The sequence below is a fragment of the Ornithorhynchus anatinus genome, chromosome 5 (assembly GCF_004115215.2).
Source record: "Ornithorhynchus anatinus isolate Pmale09 chromosome 5, mOrnAna1.pri.v4, whole genome shotgun sequence".
Lineage (NCBI taxonomy): Eukaryota > Metazoa > Chordata > Mammalia > Monotremata > Ornithorhynchidae > Ornithorhynchus > Ornithorhynchus anatinus.
Window position 1 is genome coordinate 59,131,867 of NC_041732.1, and position 19,407 is coordinate 59,151,273.

Consider the following 19,407-nt stretch of genomic DNA (forward strand, 5'->3'; position numbering starts at 1 on the left):
TAAGTGACTTGCCCACAGTCACACAGCTGACAAGTGGCAGACCCTGGATTCGAACCCATGACCTCTGACTCCCAAGCCCGTGCTCTTTCCACTTAGCCACGCTGCTTCTCTATATGGGACAGGGACCCGTGTCCAATCTGATTACTTTGTATCTTAGTATAGTGCCTGGCGCAGAGTAAGCGTTTGGTAACCACAATTATTATCATTACTAGTAGTTACTAGTAGGACAGACTGGTATTTATTGAACACTCACTGTTTTCAGAACACTGTACTAAGTGCTTGGAGAGTACAAAGTAGGTGGGAAGAGGATTTAAGCCCCATTTATTGATGAAGAAATTGAGGCACAGAGAATATTAATAATAATAATAATAACAATACTAAAATAATTGCAGTATTTGTTAAGCGCATACTATGGGCCAGGCGCTGTACGAAGCAGTGGGGTGGATACAAGTAAATCGGGTTGGACACAGTCCCTGTTCCACATGGCGCTCACAGCTTTAATCCTCATTTTACATATGAGCGAACTGAGGCCCAGAGAAGTGATTTGACTTGCCCAAGATCACCCAGCAGATGAGTGCTGGAGCCAGGAAGAGAACCCTAGGCCTCCTGACACCCAGATCCATGATCGGTCGACTAGCCCACACCGCTTCTCACTTCCAGTGAAACAGTTATCTCCAGGATAACTGATTGGTCAATCAATCATATATATGGCGCACCTACGTACTGGGCACTTGGGAGAGTACAATTGAGTAGGAGACTTGGACCTTGTCCTCCAGGAACTTACAATTTAATGGGGGAATTTGAAGACACAAAATGCGTTGACCTTTGAGACCAAAAGAATGGAAAGATTAATAGATACATGTCAGTGGCACTTCATATCGATTGAGAATGGGCATAAGTGCTCTGTGCATAAACAGTCCTCCAGCTCATCCCTTCTTCCTATTTCACATCTGGCAGATCATTGCTCTCCCCATTTTCAAAGCCCTCACTAGTCCAGGAGGCCTCATTAATTTCTCATCTCCCCATCCTATTCCCCCCCCCCCACCATTAATATATCTCTGCTTTCTAGCTGTGCGACTTCAGGGAAGTCACTTAACTTCTCTGTGCCTCTGTTACCTCCTCTGTAAAATGGGCATTAAGTCGGTGAGCCCCACGGGGGACAACCTGATCACCTTGTATCCTCCCCAGTGCTTAGAAAAGTGCTTTGCACATAGTAAGTGCTTAACAAATGCCGACATTATTATTATTATCCATATGACCCAAGCACTTGGGTACTCACTGTCACTGTCCACCCCCAGCATATTTTTTTAAACTGTATATGTTAAGCACTTATTATGATCCAGGCACTGTACTAAACGCTGGGGTAGATGCAGATTAACCTGTTTGGACACAGTTCCTTGTCCCACACGGGGCTCACAGTCTAAGTAGCGAATCCCCATTTTACAGATAAGAGAACTGTGGTCCAGAGAAGCAAAGTGACTCTTCCGAGGTCACACAGCAGACACGTGGCAGAGCCGGGATTGGAATCCAACTCTTCTGCCTCTCAGGCCTGTGCTCTTCCCATAGGCCAGGCTCTATTACATTATTATCATTAGTATAATTATTGCATGTGTCAAATACTGTCCTAAATGTCAGGGTAGATACAAGTTAATCAGGCTGGACACAGTTCCTGTCCCACTTGGGTCTCACAGTCCATGTAGGCGGGAGTAAGATTTAATCCCCATTTTACACTCAAGGAAACTGAGGCACAGAGAAGTTAAGTAACTTGCCCAAGATCTAAAAACAAGCAATTGGCAGAACTGAGATTAGAACATAGGTCCTCTGACTCCCAGGCTCTTTCCACTAGGCCAACCTGCTTTGTCCTAGCTATAATTTATCCTAGCGTCTGTTTTATTCTCGTGTTTGTCTCCCCTTATAGAATGTAAGCTCTGAGCGAGCAGGGACAATGACCACTATAAATAATTCTATTTTACTCTTCCAAGCCCTTAGTCTTTGATGATGATGATGGCATTCATTAAGCGCTTACTTATGTGCCAAGCACTGTTCTAAGCACTGGGGTAGATACAAGCTAATCAGGTTGTCCCACGTGGGGCTCCCAGTCTTCAACCCCATTTTACAGATGAGGGAACTGAGGCACAGAGAAGTGAAGTGACTTGCCCAAAGTCACACAGCACGACCTCTGACTCCCAAGCCCAGGCTCTTTCCACTAAGCCATGCTGCTTCTCAAGACTTTGCACAGTTTTGTCTTATGCCATCGAGTCGTCTCCGACCCATAGCGACACCATGGATATATCTCTCCCAGAACGCTGTGCTCTCCGCCTGCAATTGTTCCGGTAGTGGATCCATAGTGTTTTCTTGGTCAAAATCCAGAAGTGGTTTGTCATTGCCTCCTTCTGTGCAGTCAACTTGATTCTCTGCCCTCGACTCTCTCCCGTGCCGCTGCTGCCCGGCACAGCGGAGTCTTGACTTGTAACAGATTGCCTTCCCCTCACTAGCCACTGGCCAAGCTAGGAATGGAATGAATAGGCCTCTGCTTGACTCTCCCTCCTGTAGTCGAGACTGGTAGAGTACTGGACATAGTAAGCGCTCAATAAATACTCTTGCTCGCTTAAGAATCAGCCTATCCTAGTGACAAGCGGGCCTGGGAATCAGAGGACCTGAATTCTAATCCCAGCTCTGCCAAGTGCTAGCTGTGTGACCTTGGACAAGTCATTTCACCTTCTGTGCCTCAGTTCTCCTGTTCTCCCTCCAACTTGGACTTTGAGCTCCATGCGGGACAAAGACTGTTCCAATCTAATTAACTTGAGTCTACCCCAACGTTTAGAACAGTGTCTGACGCATAATAAGCACTTAACAAACACCGTAATTTTTTTTTTTTAATGTGCCAGAGGCAGCTGTTAGATGGATGAAACGTGGGAAGGTGACGGTTAATCCGAGAAAGCCTAGTAGAATGGATGGGAATTAGGGAGGGCTTTGAAGATAAAGACAGCTGAGGTCTGGAGGATTTTGAAGTGAGAAGGATTTCCAAGTAGGAGGAAAGATGTGAACAATCAGAAGCTGGAGAGTCGATACAGCGAGAACGCCAGCGTAGGAGGAATGAAGACTGGTCAAACCAGGCTCTAACATTTGGGCCCATCAGCCAGAAGTTATATTGGAAGGCCCCGGGCTGCAAGTGTCGCCTGCATCTTGGATCCTTTCCTGCTCCTCTAGACTAAGCTCTGGTGGGCAGGGATCGTGTCTGCCCACTCTATTATATGTACAATCCCAAGCGCTTAGAGAGTGCTCTGCACGCAATAAGTGCTCAAAAAATACCTCTGATTGATTGGTGACTAGAGGTGTGGTCTGTAAAACGTGATTGGGATTTGGGCCTGCATAAATGAATGGGGTTTTCCTCCCGCTTATCGTGGGTGTCCTAAGATTTTGTGAACACCCCCGTCAGCTACAGCAGAGGATTTCTTACAAGCAGCTATCGTTCCCCAGGACATCTGGATCATTCAGGGCAGGGGAAGCCACCCAGAATCATCTGGGGAGACACCCCTGAAACCCTCTGGATTCCCCCTAGCAAACAAGACTAATCTTGGGTTACTCTGGAAATCAGGCGGGCTTGAAGGAGATGAATAAGGCATGGCCCAGTGGAAAGAGCCGAGGCCTACGAGTCAGAGGACCTGAGTTCTAATCAACTTGCCCCTTCCTACCTTTCCTCCCTTCTCTCTTTCTACCGCCCACCCCACACGCTCCGCTCCTCTGCCGCCCACCTCCTCGCCGTCCCCCGTTCTCGCCTATCCCGCCGTCGACCCCCGGGCCGCGTCCTCCAGTCGTCCTGGAACGCCCTCCCTCCTCACCTCCGCCAAAGTAATTCTCTTCCCCTCTTCAAAACCCTACTTAAAGCTCACCTCCTCCGAGAGGCCTTCCCAGACTGAGCTCCCCTTTTCCCTCTGTTCCCTCTACCCCCCTTCACCTCTCCGCAGCTAAACCCTCTTCTCCCCCCTTTCCCTCTGCTCTTCCCCCTCTCCCGTCCCATCCCCTCAGCACTGTACTCGTCCGCTCAACTGTATATATCTTCATTACCCTATTTATTGTGTGAATGAGATGTACATCACCTGATTCTATTTATTTGCCATTGTTTTAATGAGACGTTCTTCCCCTCGATTCTATTTATTACCATTGTTCTTGTCTGTCCGTCTCCCCTGATTAGACTGTCAGCCTGTCAAAGGGCAGGGACCGTCTCTTTCTGTTACCGATTTGTACATTCCAAGCGCTTAGTCCAGTGCTCTGCACATAGTAAGTGCTCAATAAATACTATTGAATGAATCCCAGATCTGCCACCTGTCTGCTGTTACTTAAGTTACTTGACTTCTCCTTGCCTCACTTATCTGTAAAATGGGGATTAAGACTGCGAGTCCCATGTAGGACAGGGACTGTGAACAACCTGATTATCTTGTATCTGCCCCAGCGGTTAATCGAGTGCCCGGCACATAATAAGCGCTTAACAGATGTCACAGGGGCATGAGGTAATCTTGCCGTTACTCTGGAGATCAGGGCTGCCCGAGGGAGATGAACAGGGATATGAGGAATGTCCCTCCTCCCAGGGTTATTGGGTATTTCCCTTGTGGTCATGTACGCCCATTCTCAGTGAAATGGATTTGCATCATCAAACATGTTTTACATGGCTATTTCATTAAATATAATCTGCTTCAGGCACTTCAGAGTTGTGAAAAATCGAACCTGCTTTACCATCTCGTGACTGCTATCAGTGCAGCTGCAGAATGGAGAGCAAAGCAGCTCGTTACAGGCAGAGAACCTGTCTAGCAGCTCTGTTCTATTGTACTCTCCCAAACGCTTAGTACAATGCTCTGCACATAGTAAGTCCTCAATAAATACCAGAGATTGATCACTTAATATGGTCAAAAGTGCTGTGGAGGTGTGAGGGGGTGAGTGTCGAAGGGCTTAAAGGGGTACGGACCCAAGCATACAGGGGGAAGGGCAAATAGGGCCAAGAAATGAGAGGTGAATCAGGGAAGGCCTCTTGGAAGAGATGTGATTTTAGTAGAGGTTTCGAGATGGGGAGAGCTGTGGTCTGTCAAGAGAAATTCTTATCTGTCCTCGTGTACCAGGACCATCCCTGCAGAGTACATAACAGCTAACCGTCTCATCTCAGTCATACTCCTCAAGAGCCGTACGGTGGCTACAATCTCGAGTCCGGTTTTTCCAGCTCTCTCGCTTGGCAGCCTCCGATGTCATTTGCATAACCGGGGGAAGGTACCCGGAAAAGCCGAGAGCTCTGGTTCGCAGCTAAAAAGAGTTTGAAGCCCAGGCTCCTTTCTTAAAGCCCCCGTAAGTACTATGTGGCCACCAGACAGACAGTTGTTTCAAATCACTGGGGGTCAGGGAGGCCCTTTTTGCCATAAAAGAGAGTGGAACCAACTTGCTGGAGAATGTCAACCCGCCTAGAGTTCCATTAGGGAGAATTAGAGGGAATCGGATTCAGGATTAACTATAATAGCTTTCTTCCCTAACAAAGCCTCACAGAAGGCTTGCTTTGCGACGGCTTGTTTGAAATCCCAGGGTAAGCGGGATTATTATCCTCAGCCTCTAATGGAGTGTGGAAGTGATTGAATTAAATAGAAGCTGCCGAGGGCGTTGATGTCGGAGGGTTGGTTTCTGGTCTCGGTTTTACGTGTTCTTCCGACATCCAGGTCAGCCCTGCGGAGTTGGAGGTTTGAGGTCTTCTTTATTTAAAGCATATTATGAGATGCCTTAAATTTTCTGCCAGTTGAATTAGTAATCTTATTCCGGGTAAAGTGTAAACAACTGTCCTGCAACAACACTGTTGTATTGTTAGACTGTACTCTCCCAGATGCGTAGTACAGTGCTCTGCACACAGTAAATGCTCAATAAATCTGATTGTCTGATTAATGAACTAACACTGATCCTGATAAAGGAGAAGTCAAGGTGAGTACTGGTCTCCTATTTAAACTTCGGCTCAAAGCCTCAGGGATTGGCTGAAATCTGGGGTTCAGGTGGTTCGTAGCAGAATGCCTTTGCTCCAAAGAGGGCAAAGTTGACCAGGTTCTTCTTTAATCTTCAGGAAATCCTTGTGAAATTTTCAGAGGAGGTAGTATATTTCCTGAATAGATGAGGGAAATGAGGCTAAATGATTTACCCAGAGTGTTGCAGCTTTTCGGCGGTGAGCGCAGGCTAGGAATGAGCTTTTTCAGTCACGTTTTAGGGAGATTTTTCTGCTGGTTTGGTATAGTAATAATAATAATTATGGTATTTGTTAAGCACTTACTATGTGCCAGGCACTCTTCAAGGCGCTGGGATGGATACAAGCAAATCGGGTTGGATACAGTCCCTGTCCCACCTGGGGCTCACAGTCTTAATCCCCGTTTCACAGATGAGGTAACTGAGGCTGAGAGAAGTGAAGTGACTTGCCCAAGGTCACACAGCAGACAAGTGGTGGAGCCTGGATTAAAATCCATGAACTTCTGACTCCCAGGCCCATGCTCTATCCACCACACTATGCTGTAGTATCTGAGTAGTGTGGCTTAGTGGAAAGAGCACAGGCTTGGGAGTCAGAGGTCATGGGTTCTAATCCCAGCTCCACCACTTGTCTGCTGGGTGACCTTAGGCAAGTCACTTAACTTCTCTGTGCCTCAGTTACCTCATCTGTAAAATGGGAATGGAGACTGTGAGCTCCACGTGGGACAAGCTGATGACCTTGTATCTACCCCAGTACTTGGAAGAGTGATTGGCACGTGGTAAGAGCTTAACAAATACCATCATCATTATTATTATTATTATTATTTCTACAAAGCACTGGGTTAGATACAAGAATGTCAGGTCACACATGGAGTTCAGAGTCTAGATTGTAAGCTCATCCTCTAGACTATAAATTCATCCTGGGCAGGGAATGAGTCTGTTTATTGTTCTATTGTACTCTCCCAAGTGCTTAGTTCAGTGCTCTGCACACAGTAAACCCTCAATAAATACGATTGACTGACTAGGTTGGAAGGAGATCAGGTATCGAATCCCCATATTGCAGATGAAGAAAATGATGCACAGTTAAGGGATTTGCCCAAGGTCATGACAGCTGATACGTGGAAGAGCCTGAATTAGAGCTCGGGTCCTCTGACTCCTCCCGTGCTCTGTCCACTGGGCCCCAGCTGCTTCATCTCTGATTTTTTTTTTTTTCCCTCAGGTGCCCGGATGGCAGCCCAAGAGAAGGGGAGCCGGAGGGCTTGGAAGCAGCGGAGGAGAACTGACCAGGTGGAGGGGGTGGAGCCGTGCCTGCCTGTGAGTGAGCAGCTGACAGAGGCCAACAAGTTCGCCTACGCCGCGCTCTGTGGGGTGACCCTGGCCCGGTTGTTTCCTGAGCCGGAACAAAGGTAATGTATCGGCCGGGTGAAGGGAGAAAAATGGGTTCGGTTCTGTCCACCAAGCAACAACTTTAGGAAACGGAGTCGACGGATCGTATTTATCGAGCGCTTAACGTGTGCTGAGCGCTGTACTCAGCACTAGGGAGAGTACAATATAACCGACACATTCCCTGCCCACAGCGAAGTTACAGTCTGGGGGGAGAAAACGGTGCTCTGTAACTGCCGGTTGGTGATAAAGTCACTCTTGATGATATCAGCTCACTGTTATGGAGAATAATATAGTGGACTCCATATAATAGAGGTCAAGGAGTCCAGTTGTGTTGTACTTGGCTTCAGGAAATTTGAAAAGGCGTGGTCTAGGGGATAGAATATGGGCCTGGGAGTCAGAAGGACCTGGATTTTATTGACCATTTAGTGTTTTATCGTACTTTCCCAAGCACTAAAATCAATACTCTGCGCACAGTGAGTGCTCAATAAATACCACTGAATGAAGGAACAAATACCATTATCATTATATTATTACAGTCATTACAATACATTTGAGAAGCAACGCAGCCTAGTGGATAAAGTCTGCGCCTGGGAGTCAGAAGGACTTGGGTTCTAAATTCTGGCTCCACCGCTTGTCTGCTGTGTGACTTCGGGAAGGTCGCTTCACTTCTCTGTACATCATCTGTAAAATGGGGATTAATAATATTTGTTGGTATGTGTTAAGTGCTTACTATGTGCAGAGCACTGTTCTAGGTACTGGGGTAGAACAGGGTAATCAGGTTGTCCCGTGTGAGGCTCACAGTTAATTCCCGTTTTACAGATGAAGAAACTGAGGCCCAGAGAAGTGAAGTGACTTGCCCACAGTCACACAGCTGACAAGTGGCAGAGCCGGGATTCGAACCCATGACCTCTGACTCCCAAGCCCGGGCTCTTTCCACTGAGGCACGCTGCTTCTCTAATAACATTGATATTTGTTAAGCACTTATTATGTGCAGAGCACTGGTCTAAGTGCTGGGGTAGATACAGGGTCATCAGGTTGTCCCACGTAAGGCTCACCGTCTTAATCCCCATTTTACAGATGAGGGAACTGAGGCACAGAGAAGTTAAGTGACTTGCCCACAGTCACGCAGCTGCCAAGTGGCAGAGCTGGGATTCAAACTCATGACCTTTGACTCCCAAGCCCGGGCTATTTCCACTGAGCCACGCTGCTTCCTGCCTAATAATACTACTAATAATAACAGTGTAATGATGATGATATTGGTTAAGCGCTTAGTATGTGTCAAGCACTGTAAGTAGATACAAGCTAATCAGGTTGAACAGAGGCTCTGTCCCACATGGGGCTCACGGTCTTCATCCCCATTTTACAGATGAGGTAACAGGCACAGAGAAGTAAAGTGGCTTGCCCGAGGTCACACAGCAGACAAGTGGCAGAGCCAGAATTAGAACCCAGGTCCTTCGTTTTCCAGGCCCTTGCTCTGTCCACTTGGCCTGTGAGTCCCAAGTGGGACATTCACTGTGTCCAACCTGATTAGCTTGTAGCTACCCCAGCGCTTAGCACAGTGCATGGCACATAGTAAGTTCTTAACAAATGGCATTTAAAAAAAAAATTAGGACCTGCGTTCTAATCTCTGCTCTGCCTCCTGTCTGCCGTGTGACCTTGGGGAAGTCACTTCACTTCTCTGTGGCTCATCTGTCAAATGGGGATTAAGACTGTGAGCCCCATGTGAGCCAGGGACCGTGTCCAACCCGAATAATTTGTAATAATAATGATGATGATGATATTCGTTATCAGGTTGCTTGCTCCCTTCCTAGGCTGGAGCTGCTGGCGAGCAGTTGAATTAATGGCCATCGTGACAGCGGGTTTTAAGCAAAGGCATTTATCAATCAATCAATCAACGGTATCGATTGAGAGCTTACTATTTGCAGAGCACTGTATTGAGCACATGGGAGAGTGCAGTACGACCAAATTAGCAGACGTGTTCCCGTAACGAGCGCACGGTCCAGGGGACAAAGAATGTCCACCCAGGACCTGCAGGACCCCATTCTCCTAGAGTGGTTTGACAAGTTGGAGTTCCCGGAAAACATCCCACCGTGGATTTTTCTATGGCGGGAAATTCCAGAGCCGTGCCCAGCCCAATCAGATGATGATGTGGGGATTGAGGTTAGATTTTCTTCTGGCCGGGACTGGCTGCCTTAGCTGACTTGTCGGGCAGACGGAGGGAGGATCGGGTCCGTGTGGAGGCCGTGGTACCTGCAGGGAAATCCAGGTAGCCTCTGCCTACGTGGCAACCGACCTCCAGATTTGCTGGGGGGCTACTGTCCTGGGCCCATCAGCGGGGCTCAGTGGAAAGAGCATGGGCTTGGGAACCAGAGGTCATGGGTTCGAATCCCACCTCTGCCGCTTGTCAGCTGTGTGACTGGGGGCGAGTCACTTCACTTCTCTGGGCTTCGGTTCCCTCATCTGTAAAATGGGGATTAAGACTGTGAGCCCCACGTGGAACAACCTGATTACCCATATCTACCCCAGCACTTAGAACAGTGCTCTGCACATAGTAAGCGCTTAACAAATACCATCATCGTAATTATTATTATTATTACTACAAAGCATTGGGGTAGATACACGATGGTCAGGTCACACATGGAGTTCAGAGTCTTGTTTGTTATTATTAAAAGGCCCGATTCAAGCTTCTACCGCAGCCAAACCTGGCCCGTTTTTCTTCTGCCCAGTTATAGAATGGGCCCGTTCAGGATTCTTCCAATATAAATTTTATTACGTCAGAAGTCGAAATGATATGCTGTGTCTCCAGACTGTTAACCCAAGTCACGGTTTGGGAACCCAGGCCACAGAGGCAAAGGACCTCTCCCCACACTGATTCTCAAGGTGGATTTGTGGTATTCCAGGATTACTCTGGCGATTCAGGCTGCCTGGAGTCAATCAATCAATCATATTTCCGAGGGCTTACTGTGTCCAGAGCACCAGACTAAGCATCTGGGAGAGTACACTATAGCAATATAACGCAGTTAGAAATATTCCCACGAGTTTACAGTCTGGGGGGGGTGGTATTTGTTAAGCGCTTCCTATATGCCAGGTAACGTTCTAAGCACTTAGGGTAGATACAAGCTAATCAGGTTGCACACAGTCCATGTCGCACGTGGGGCTTACACTCTTAATCCCCATTTTACAGATGAGGTAACTGAGGCACAGAGAAGTGAAGTGACATTCCTGGGAGCACCCTGAGAGACGGACCATTTCTAATTCCCACTTTTGTATTCTCTCCGAATGTTCAGAACAAGGCTCTGCATAACATAAATGTTTAATAAATACTATTACTGCTGCTTCTTGCCCAAGGTTGCACAGCAGACAAGCGGCAGAGCCGGTCCCAGAATCCAGACCGTTCTGACTTTCAGGTCCATACTCTATCACCTGGCGATGGAGGGCTGACAGCTATAGCAGAGGAGGTCACTGAAGGCCTCTGTATTGTACTGGGGCTTTATACGTGTTAGTTTGTCTTATGCCATCGAGTCATTTCCGACCCATAGCGATTCCATGGACCCACCTCCACCTGCCATCGTTCTGGTAGTGGATCCATAGAGTTTTCTTGGTAAAAATACGGAGGTGGTTTAGCATCGCCTCCTTCCGCGCAGTCAACTTGAGTCTCCGCCCTCGACTCTCTCCCGTGCCGCCGCTGGCCAGCACGGGTGAGTTTTGACTTGTAACGGGTGGCCTTCCACTCGCTAGCCACTGCCCAAGCTAGGAATGGATTGGTTAGACCTCTGCTTGACTCTCCCTCCCATGGTCGAGACTGGTAGAGTATTGGAAACTCTCCAGCTGTGACCCTGAGAGGGGATATGTGTTAGTTACTTTGTAGTGAAAAAATAAAGGGATGAGGTTCAACATCCCAGGATTTTCCCCATGCTGTTCTTTCTTTATTTGCACTTTAACAAGAGCCAGGAGGTGTGTGGCTGGCTTAAAGTTACCCAATACCTCAGCCAAGAATAAGACCCAAGGATCCTATTTTCTACGGCCCCTATTTTGACCTTTCAACACTCTGTATTGATTTGTATTTAGGAGATCTTGCTATTAGACCTTGGTAACCATAAGATTCTGAAAATACCAAGCAAGATAGTGTCATTGTAAAATATAATCCCCTGTGTAGTCAGACAGTGCATGTGCACTGTAAATATTAATTGACTATAATACACCAAAAATATAGGTGCACTAAAAGTCACTTCTTTTGGTTGTCTTGTACAAATCTCACTGTCCAAATATTTTTAATGCTTATTTATTTTGAAGCTGATTATCTTGCCTGTGAATATCCCAGTCTTTTGCTTCTTGCTTTTCTGGCTTCCTGCCACTGGGACATTCCACTATTCTGTAAATAGCTTTCTATTTCTGTTATTTAACTGCCTTTACTTCTTTCACTCTATCCCCACCTGTGTTTTCCAGCCCCCAAATCCTGTTTGTTATCCCTTCTCCATCACTGTCCTATTCTGGCCCCTAGCACATGGCACTGGACTCATCCAGGAATGTTTTCTTCCTCCTGTTTGTCAAACCTGGCAAATTTGGATAGTTTCCTCTGATAGATGGTGAAAAAGGGTGAAAAAGGAACAACTTCCTTCTTCCTCAGAGTTTAGAAGGAATGCTTTGCACTCAGTGGGTGCTCAGTAAATACCACCCACTAACTATATTCATCCCCCCTCCTAGCCCCACAGCACTTATTTATAGATCTGCAATTTATTTTCCTCTTTTGATGGATGTACCTGTCTGAGTTTGTTAGAAGTCTGCTTTTTCAGGGAAGTTAAACTTTTTGAGGGCAGACTGGAAGAGTTCTTGAGTACTTTTCACCCCAGGTTAGCCAATACATCAGTCAAGAATAAGACACAAAGGTGCTATTTTCTGTGGTTCCTATTTTAATGTCTGTCCCCCCCCCTCTAGACTGTAAGCTTGTTGTGGATCTGTTATATTGTTCTCTCCCAAGCACTCAGTACAGTGCTCTGCACACAATAAGTGTTCAAGAAATTTGATTGACTTCTCTTTAATACTTCCACCTGAAAGTGGGCAGGGGAACATAAAGGTGAAGAAATCCAAAGCTCTTACTTAATCTGATGAATGATTAGCCTCTCTGTGAAATGGCGGAGTAAGGGAAGCGGTTAGAAGTACCCACTGACTAAAATATTGTTATAGGTTTGTCTGTAGATTTCAATTACACACACTTTGCCTGTCCCGCATTAACATGAATAATGGAGGGATGGCTGGAAAAGGTACTAAGTGGCCAAGTTTACCTGAAACGATGATGTCTTTCAGCTCCTTTCGGGAGGAGTTTGTCAGAGGGCTGGTGAAATGGCTCCAACTGTCAGATGCGGTCTTGCCTGCCATGATGGCTTTTGCCAGTGGCCTGGGAGGAGAAGGAGGAGAAACATTTGCTCAGATGTTACTGAAGGACCCCATCTTACAAGATGATTCCCTGATTATCATTCAAGTAAGTGTATTCACTGGGTTTGGGCTCATGGAAAGGTTTTTTTAATAGTATTTATTAAGTGTCTACTAAGTGCCAGGCCCTGCACTTAGGACTAGAGTAGATGTGAGATAATCAGTTTGGACACGTCCCTGTCCCACGCGGGACTCAGTCTTAATCCCCTTTTTACAGGTGAGGTAACTGAGGCACAGAAAAGTTAACTGACTTGCCTAGGGTCACATAGAAGGCGAGTGACAGAGCCAGAATTAGAACCCAGGTCCTCTGACTCTCAGGCCTGGGCTCTTTCAACTAGGCCTTGCCACTTCTCAATCGAGAAGCTGGGAAGGAAAGATTTTTTGTTTTTGTTTTCATTTTTTTGGCAATTCCCCCAAAAGATAACTCTAATGATGACTCCTGAAAATAGACTGGCTTTTCTGAAGAGTGGGTGAGCAAAACTTTGTAATGACAAACCGTTAGCATTGGTTTGCTGGTTGACCTTTGGGAAGTTATTGTCCTTTCTGTGCCCAGTTTTCTTATCTAAAAGGGAGGCACCATGGACGAGTGGAAAGAGCACGGGTCTGGATTCTAATCCCGGCTCAGCCACTTGCCTGTTCTGTGGCCCCAGCTTCTCTGTGCTGCACTTTCCTCATTTGAAAACTAGAGTTTTGATACCTCTTCTCCATCCTTCTTAAACTGGAAGCCACATGTTGTTTAAGGGACTATGCTCACACTGATAATCTTGTATCTGCCTCCATGCTTATGACACTGCTTAGGCATAGCAGGGAAGCAGGGGAAGCAGCGTGGCTCAGTGGAAAGAGCCTGGGCTTCGGAATCAGAGGGCATGGGTTCGACTCCCGGCTCTGCCACTTGTCAGCTGACTGTGGGCAAGTCACTTAACTTCTCTGTGCCTCAGTTACCTCATCTGTAAAATGTGAGCCTCACGTGGGACAACCTGATGACCCTGTAGCTACCCCAGCGCTTAGAACAGTGCTCGGCACATAGTAAGCGCTTAACAAATACCAAATACCAACATTATTGTAGTATAACCTTAACAAATACCAAAATTGTGAGGTGGGGATTAGGGTGGGAGGGGAATCGCAAGGCAAGGAATGTATGGGAAAGAAGTTGGGTGACATTCATTGACATTTGCTGCATTTCAGCATTAAGGTGACTAGCTAGTATTAATATTTTCAATGAAAATTTAATTACATATACAGTTTCCTGGTAATGTTTCCTTTTCTTTTGTAGGACCTTGTGGCCTTCTCTCTGAAGGATGGTAAGTTCTCTCCTAGTTTTAATTTCTAAGGCTTCACCTGACCAATGCTGCTAGCTGGAAGGTCTAGCTGTCCACTAATGAGTCCCTTTAGTACTATTCTGGTCCATCACCAATCAGTGCATCAATCAGTGGTAGTCAGAAGGTCATGGGATCTAATCCTGGCTCTGCCACTTCATTCAGTAGTATTTATTGAGCGCTTACTATGTGCGGAGCACTGTACTGAGTGCTTGGAATGTACAAATCAGCAACAGATAGAGACGGTCCCTGCCAATTGATAGGCTTACAGTCTAATCGGGGGAGACAGACAGACAAAAGCAATAGCAATAAATAGAATCAAGGGGATGTACATCTCATTAAAATAAATAGGGTAATAAAAAATATATACTAATAAGCGGACAAGCACAGTGCTGAGGGGAGGGAAAGGGAGAGGGGGAGGAGCAGAGGGAAAGGGAGGGAAAGGGGGGCTTAGCTGATGGGAGGTGAAGGGGGGGTAGAGAGGGAGCAGAGGGAAAAGGGGAAGCTCAGCCTGGGAAGGCCTCTTGGAGGAGGTGAGCTCTCAGTAGGGCTTTGAAGAGGGGAAGATAATTAGTTTGGCAGAGCTGAGGAGGGAGGGCATTCCAGGACCGCGGGAGGACGTGGCCCAGGGGTCGACGGCGGGATAGGCGAGACCGAGGGACGGTGAGGAGGTGGGTGGCAGAGGAACGGAGCTTGCAGGATGGACCGTAAAAAGAGAGAAGGGAGGAGAGGTAGGAGGGGGCAAGGTGATGGAGAGCCTCAAAGCCTAGAGTGAGAAGTTTTTGTTTCGTGCGGAGGTCGATAGGCAACCACTGGAGGTTTTTAAGGGGAGTGACATGTCCAGAGCGTTTCTGCAGGAAGGTGAGCCGGGCAGAGGAATGAAGAATAGGCTGGAGCGGGGAGAGACAGGAGGAAGGGAGATCAGAGAGAAGGCTGACACAATAATCCAGCCGGGATATTATGAGAGCCCGTACCAGTAAGGTAGCCGTTTGGGTGGAGAGGAAAGGGCGGATCTTGGTGATATTATAAAGGTGAAACTGGCAGGTCTTGCTGACAGATCGGATGTGTTACCCCTATTTGTGGGTATCCACCCCATTGCTTAGTATAATAATGATGGTATTTGTTAAGCACTTACTATGTGCCAAGCCCTGTTCTAAGCGCTGGGGTGGATACAAGGTAATCAGGTTGTCCCACGGGGGGCTCACAGTCTTCATCCCCATTTTGCAGATGAGGGAACTGAGGCTCAGAGAAGTGACTTGACCAAGGTCACACAGCAGACAAGTGGCGGAGCTGGGATAAGAACCCATGACCTCTGACTCCCAAGCCCATGCTCTTTCCACTAAGCCATGCTCCTTCTCTGGTGCCTGGCACATAATAAGTGCTTAACAAATACCTTTATTATATTACTGAGTGCAGAGCATTTGAGACTGTACAAGAGAAGCAAAAGACATCAGCCCCACCGTCAAGACTCTTACAGTCAAAGAGGTGAGACAGGCAGAGGTTATTTACAAATAGTCGGAATAAGTATAAGGACTAGTATGGAAGAGTAGAAAAGCTTTGAGATTAATAATCATCATCGTGATATATAATAATCTAAAATGTAATTTCATAAGTAATGAATAGTCATCAATCATCATGATATATAATATCTATAATGTAATTTCATAAGTAATGAATAGTCATCAATCGTCAGTAGCATTTACTGAGCACTTTCCGTGTAAACAGCACTGTTCTCAATACTTGGGAGAGTACAAAAGAATTACTAGAGGCAGTATTGCTTAGAACAGCGCTTGGCACACAGTAAGCACTTAACAAATACCTTCATTATTATTTTTATTATCATTACCACCCCTCAGAGAGTTTACAGTCTATTTGGGGAGGCAGACAGAGCAGGGAGAGAGAGAGTATATAAAATATACATCCATATAGTTGTCCTTTGTATTCAAAGAAGTCACCAGTGATGATAAAATTCACCCGAGCACACGTGACTGAAAAGCTAATGTGGATCCCCCTCTAGACTGCAAGCTTATTGTGGGCAGGGAACATCACTACTAACTCTGTTGTATTGTACTCTATAAACACTGAATACGGTGCCCTGCATCAAAATAAAATAAATGGTGGTATTTGTGAAGCGCTTACTATGTGCAAAGCACTGTTCTAAGCACTGGGGGATACAAGGTGATCAGGTTGTCCCACGTGGGGCTCACAGTTTTAATCCCCGTTTTACAGATGAGGTAACTGAGGCACAGAGAAGTTCAGTGACTTGCCCAAAGTCACACAGCTGGCAAGTGGCAGAGCCAGGATTCGAACCCATGGACTCTGACTCCCAAGCCCGGGCTCTTTCCACTGTGCCATGCTGCTTCTCTACAGTAAGTGCTCAATAAATACCACTGATTGCTCCTGCAATTCCAACCATACTGTGCACAGAAAAAACCACTGTCTCTTGTTATGCTGTCATGTTTGATGTTTAGAGTGCCTGTCACTATTTTCTGATATAATAACAAAAATGATAATGATATTTGTTTAGCACTCAATATATGCCAAGCATTGTACTAAGCGCTGGGGTAGGTACAAGAAGAGAAGCAGCGTGGCACAGTGGAAAGAGCACGGGCTTTGGAGTCAGGGCTCATGAGTTCGAATCCCAGCTCTGCCACTTTTCAGCTGTGTGACTGTGGGCAAGTCACTTAACTTCTCTGTGCCTCAGTTCCCTCATCTGTAAAATAGGGATTAAGACTGTGAGCCCCACGTGGGACAACCTCATTCCCCTGTGTCTACCCCAGCGCTTAGAACAGTGCTCTGCACATAGTAAGCGCTTAACAAATACCAACATTATTATTATTATTACAAGATAATCAGGGTCCACATGGGGCTCACGACCTAAGTAGGAATGAGAACAGTATCGAATCCCCATTTTGCAGAAGAAGGAACTGAGGCACAGAGAAGCAAAGTGACTTGCCAAGGTCGCAACAGGTAAGTGGTGGAGCCAGGATTAGAACCCAGGCCCTCTGACTCCCAGGCCCATGTGTTTTCCCCCAAGCCATACTGCTTCTCCTTTGCTTCGCTTCTGCTCTAAAAGACCAGCTCCTTTCTTGTTATGCCATGCTGGGCTATCCTCGGCTGTGATTCCCGATTTTCAACTGGACTTGTGACTTTTTTTTGTCGGAGACTATTTTTTTCACCGTGCCTTGAAACATTTCCTCTGTTGGCCTTGCTTTTGGTTTCCCAATTTCAGCTCTCCGTACATCAGTCGTTTGGGTATTCCGCTGTTGTTCATTCAGGTCATGTGATCCACCCCGCATAACTGAGTTGAAGTGAGCATTCACTCTGTCGGCCTTGCTTTTTGGTTTCCCAATTTCCGTTCTGCATACATCACTCGTTTGGGTAATCTTCTGTTGTTCATTCTCCTCATGTGATCCACCCGGCACAACTGAATTGACGGGTAGCCTCGATGCTAGGAGACTGACAGCTTTGCAGAACTTTGTATGTGTTCTTGTCTTGCCATTTGATATTGGGTGTAGCCTGTTGAGCTACTGGAACAACTGACGGAGCTGGATTTTTTTTTTAATGGTATTAAGCGCTGCTTATGTGCCGGACACATCAGGTTGGACACAGTCCCTGTCCCACGTGGGGCTCACAGTCTTAATCCCCATTTTTCAGATGAGGTAACTGAGGCCCAGAGAAGTGAAGTGGCTTACCCAAGGTCACAGAGTTGATAAGTGAAGGAACAGGGATTAGAACCCAGTTCCTTCTGACTCCAAGGCCTGTGCTCGCACCATTAGGCAGTGCTGCTTCCCAGATTTGGCACTCGTGTGGGATCTAGGTCTCATAATCACAGTGAACAGCACAACGTGCCCGGAGCATGATGCATCCTGCCACCATACTCTCTCTGACAGCTTCCCAAAGGATGAGCTACATTTTTGGTTATGGGTGCGGCTTCCCTGCACACCTGGGTGATTTGGATAAAGGGAACAAACCCTGACTTACTCCCTTTATGCATCCCCCCTCTCAGCCCCACGGTAATTAGGTACATATCTGTAATTTATTCATTTCTATTAATGTCTGTCTCCCCCTCTAGACTGTAAGCTCACTGTGGGCAGGGAACGTGTCTGTTCTGTTGTTAGACTGCACACAGTAAGCACTCAATATACACAACTGACTAACTCACTGACTCGGTCAAGAGGCCTGACCCGATGCTGTTTTGGGGAAACAGAGGTAGTGGAGCTCCACCATCCCCCCTACCAGTCTCCCCTGACAGTGGTCTCCCTTGACACCCCACCTCAGGGTTGGGAGATCTCTCCAAGAAATCGAGACCTCCCTTACTCCCCCTTTGACCACTTCCAATGCTCCTCCCCAATTCCATCCAGGAGTGGGTTTCCTCACCTCTGATGTCATTTTGGGGAGGCCTGGGGCATCCCCGAGTTGTGTCTCTACATTTTGGGGTGTTTCCTAGTCGAAAATCTGCACAACCTGGCAAGAGGTCCTGGCCAGTTTGGCTGTCCTGGCTTCTCTAGATGGAAAACCACTTTGAGATCTCCAGGGAGGTGGGGAAGGTTTTTTTTATCACTCCGTGATTGCCGCTCTTATTGTTCCCCTGTACTCCTTTTGTGTAATGGTCTCCGTGCCCTTTCTGGAGAAAATGGATTCACATTGTTCTTATTGTAGATCCACTGTCCTTTTCTATTGTTGCCCGTTCCTTCTTACCCCATCATTCTGCTTTTTGTTATATTGTACTCTCCCAAGTGCTTAGTACAGTGCTCGGCACACAGCAAGTGCTCAATTGATATGATTTATTGATAGAGCGGAGAATGGGTATTAGTATTAAGAGAGGTTCCTGGAGTGATACAACTTGAAGTTGGGGGAATTCTTTGGGGAAAACACCTTGAAAGTAGGATTTTTTTGGAGGGCCTTGCAGATGGGAAGCAGCATGGCCTAGGGGATAGAGCACAGGCCTGGGAGGCAAAAGGACCTGGGTTCTAATCCTAGCTCTGCCACTTGACCTTGGGCAAATCATTTCACAGCGCTGTAGTTTACCTCATCTGTAAAATGGGGATTAAGACTGTGAGCCCCACCTGGGACATGGACTGTGTCCAACCTGAATAGCTTGTATCTACCCCAGCGCTTAATACAGTGCCTGGCACGTAGAAAGAGCTTAAAATAAATAGCATAGGAAAATAAAAAAGGTAGGAAGAGCTGTTGCCCCTTCCTTCCCTCTCTTAGTTCCCCACCCATCCCAAAATCCTTATCCAGTTTCTTTCATTTCCAGATAGTTAAGCAAGTAAGGACTTGCCTTTCT

General features: G+C 46.8%; 1 protein-coding gene across 5 annotated transcripts in view; it reads left to right on the forward strand.

Annotated features, from left to right (window-relative positions):
- Window positions 1–5,248: 5,248 nt before the first annotated feature.
- Window positions 5,249–19,407, forward strand: part of TMCO4 (transmembrane and coiled-coil domains 4) — a 134,393-nt gene continuing 120,234 nt past the window's right edge. For all 5 annotated transcript variants that reach the window (XM_039912052.1, XM_039912051.1, XM_039912054.1 and 2 more), the window contains exons 1-4: window positions 5,249–5,334; window positions 7,202–7,388; window positions 12,673–12,847; window positions 14,072–14,099. In XM_039912052.1, the coding sequence (XP_039767986.1) occupies window positions 7,210–7,388; window positions 12,673–12,847; window positions 14,072–14,099 (382 nt within the window). In that variant the 5' untranslated portion in view covers window positions 5,249–5,334; window positions 7,202–7,209. The remainder of the gene's footprint in view (window positions 5,335–7,201; window positions 7,389–12,672; window positions 12,848–14,071; window positions 14,100–19,407) is intronic.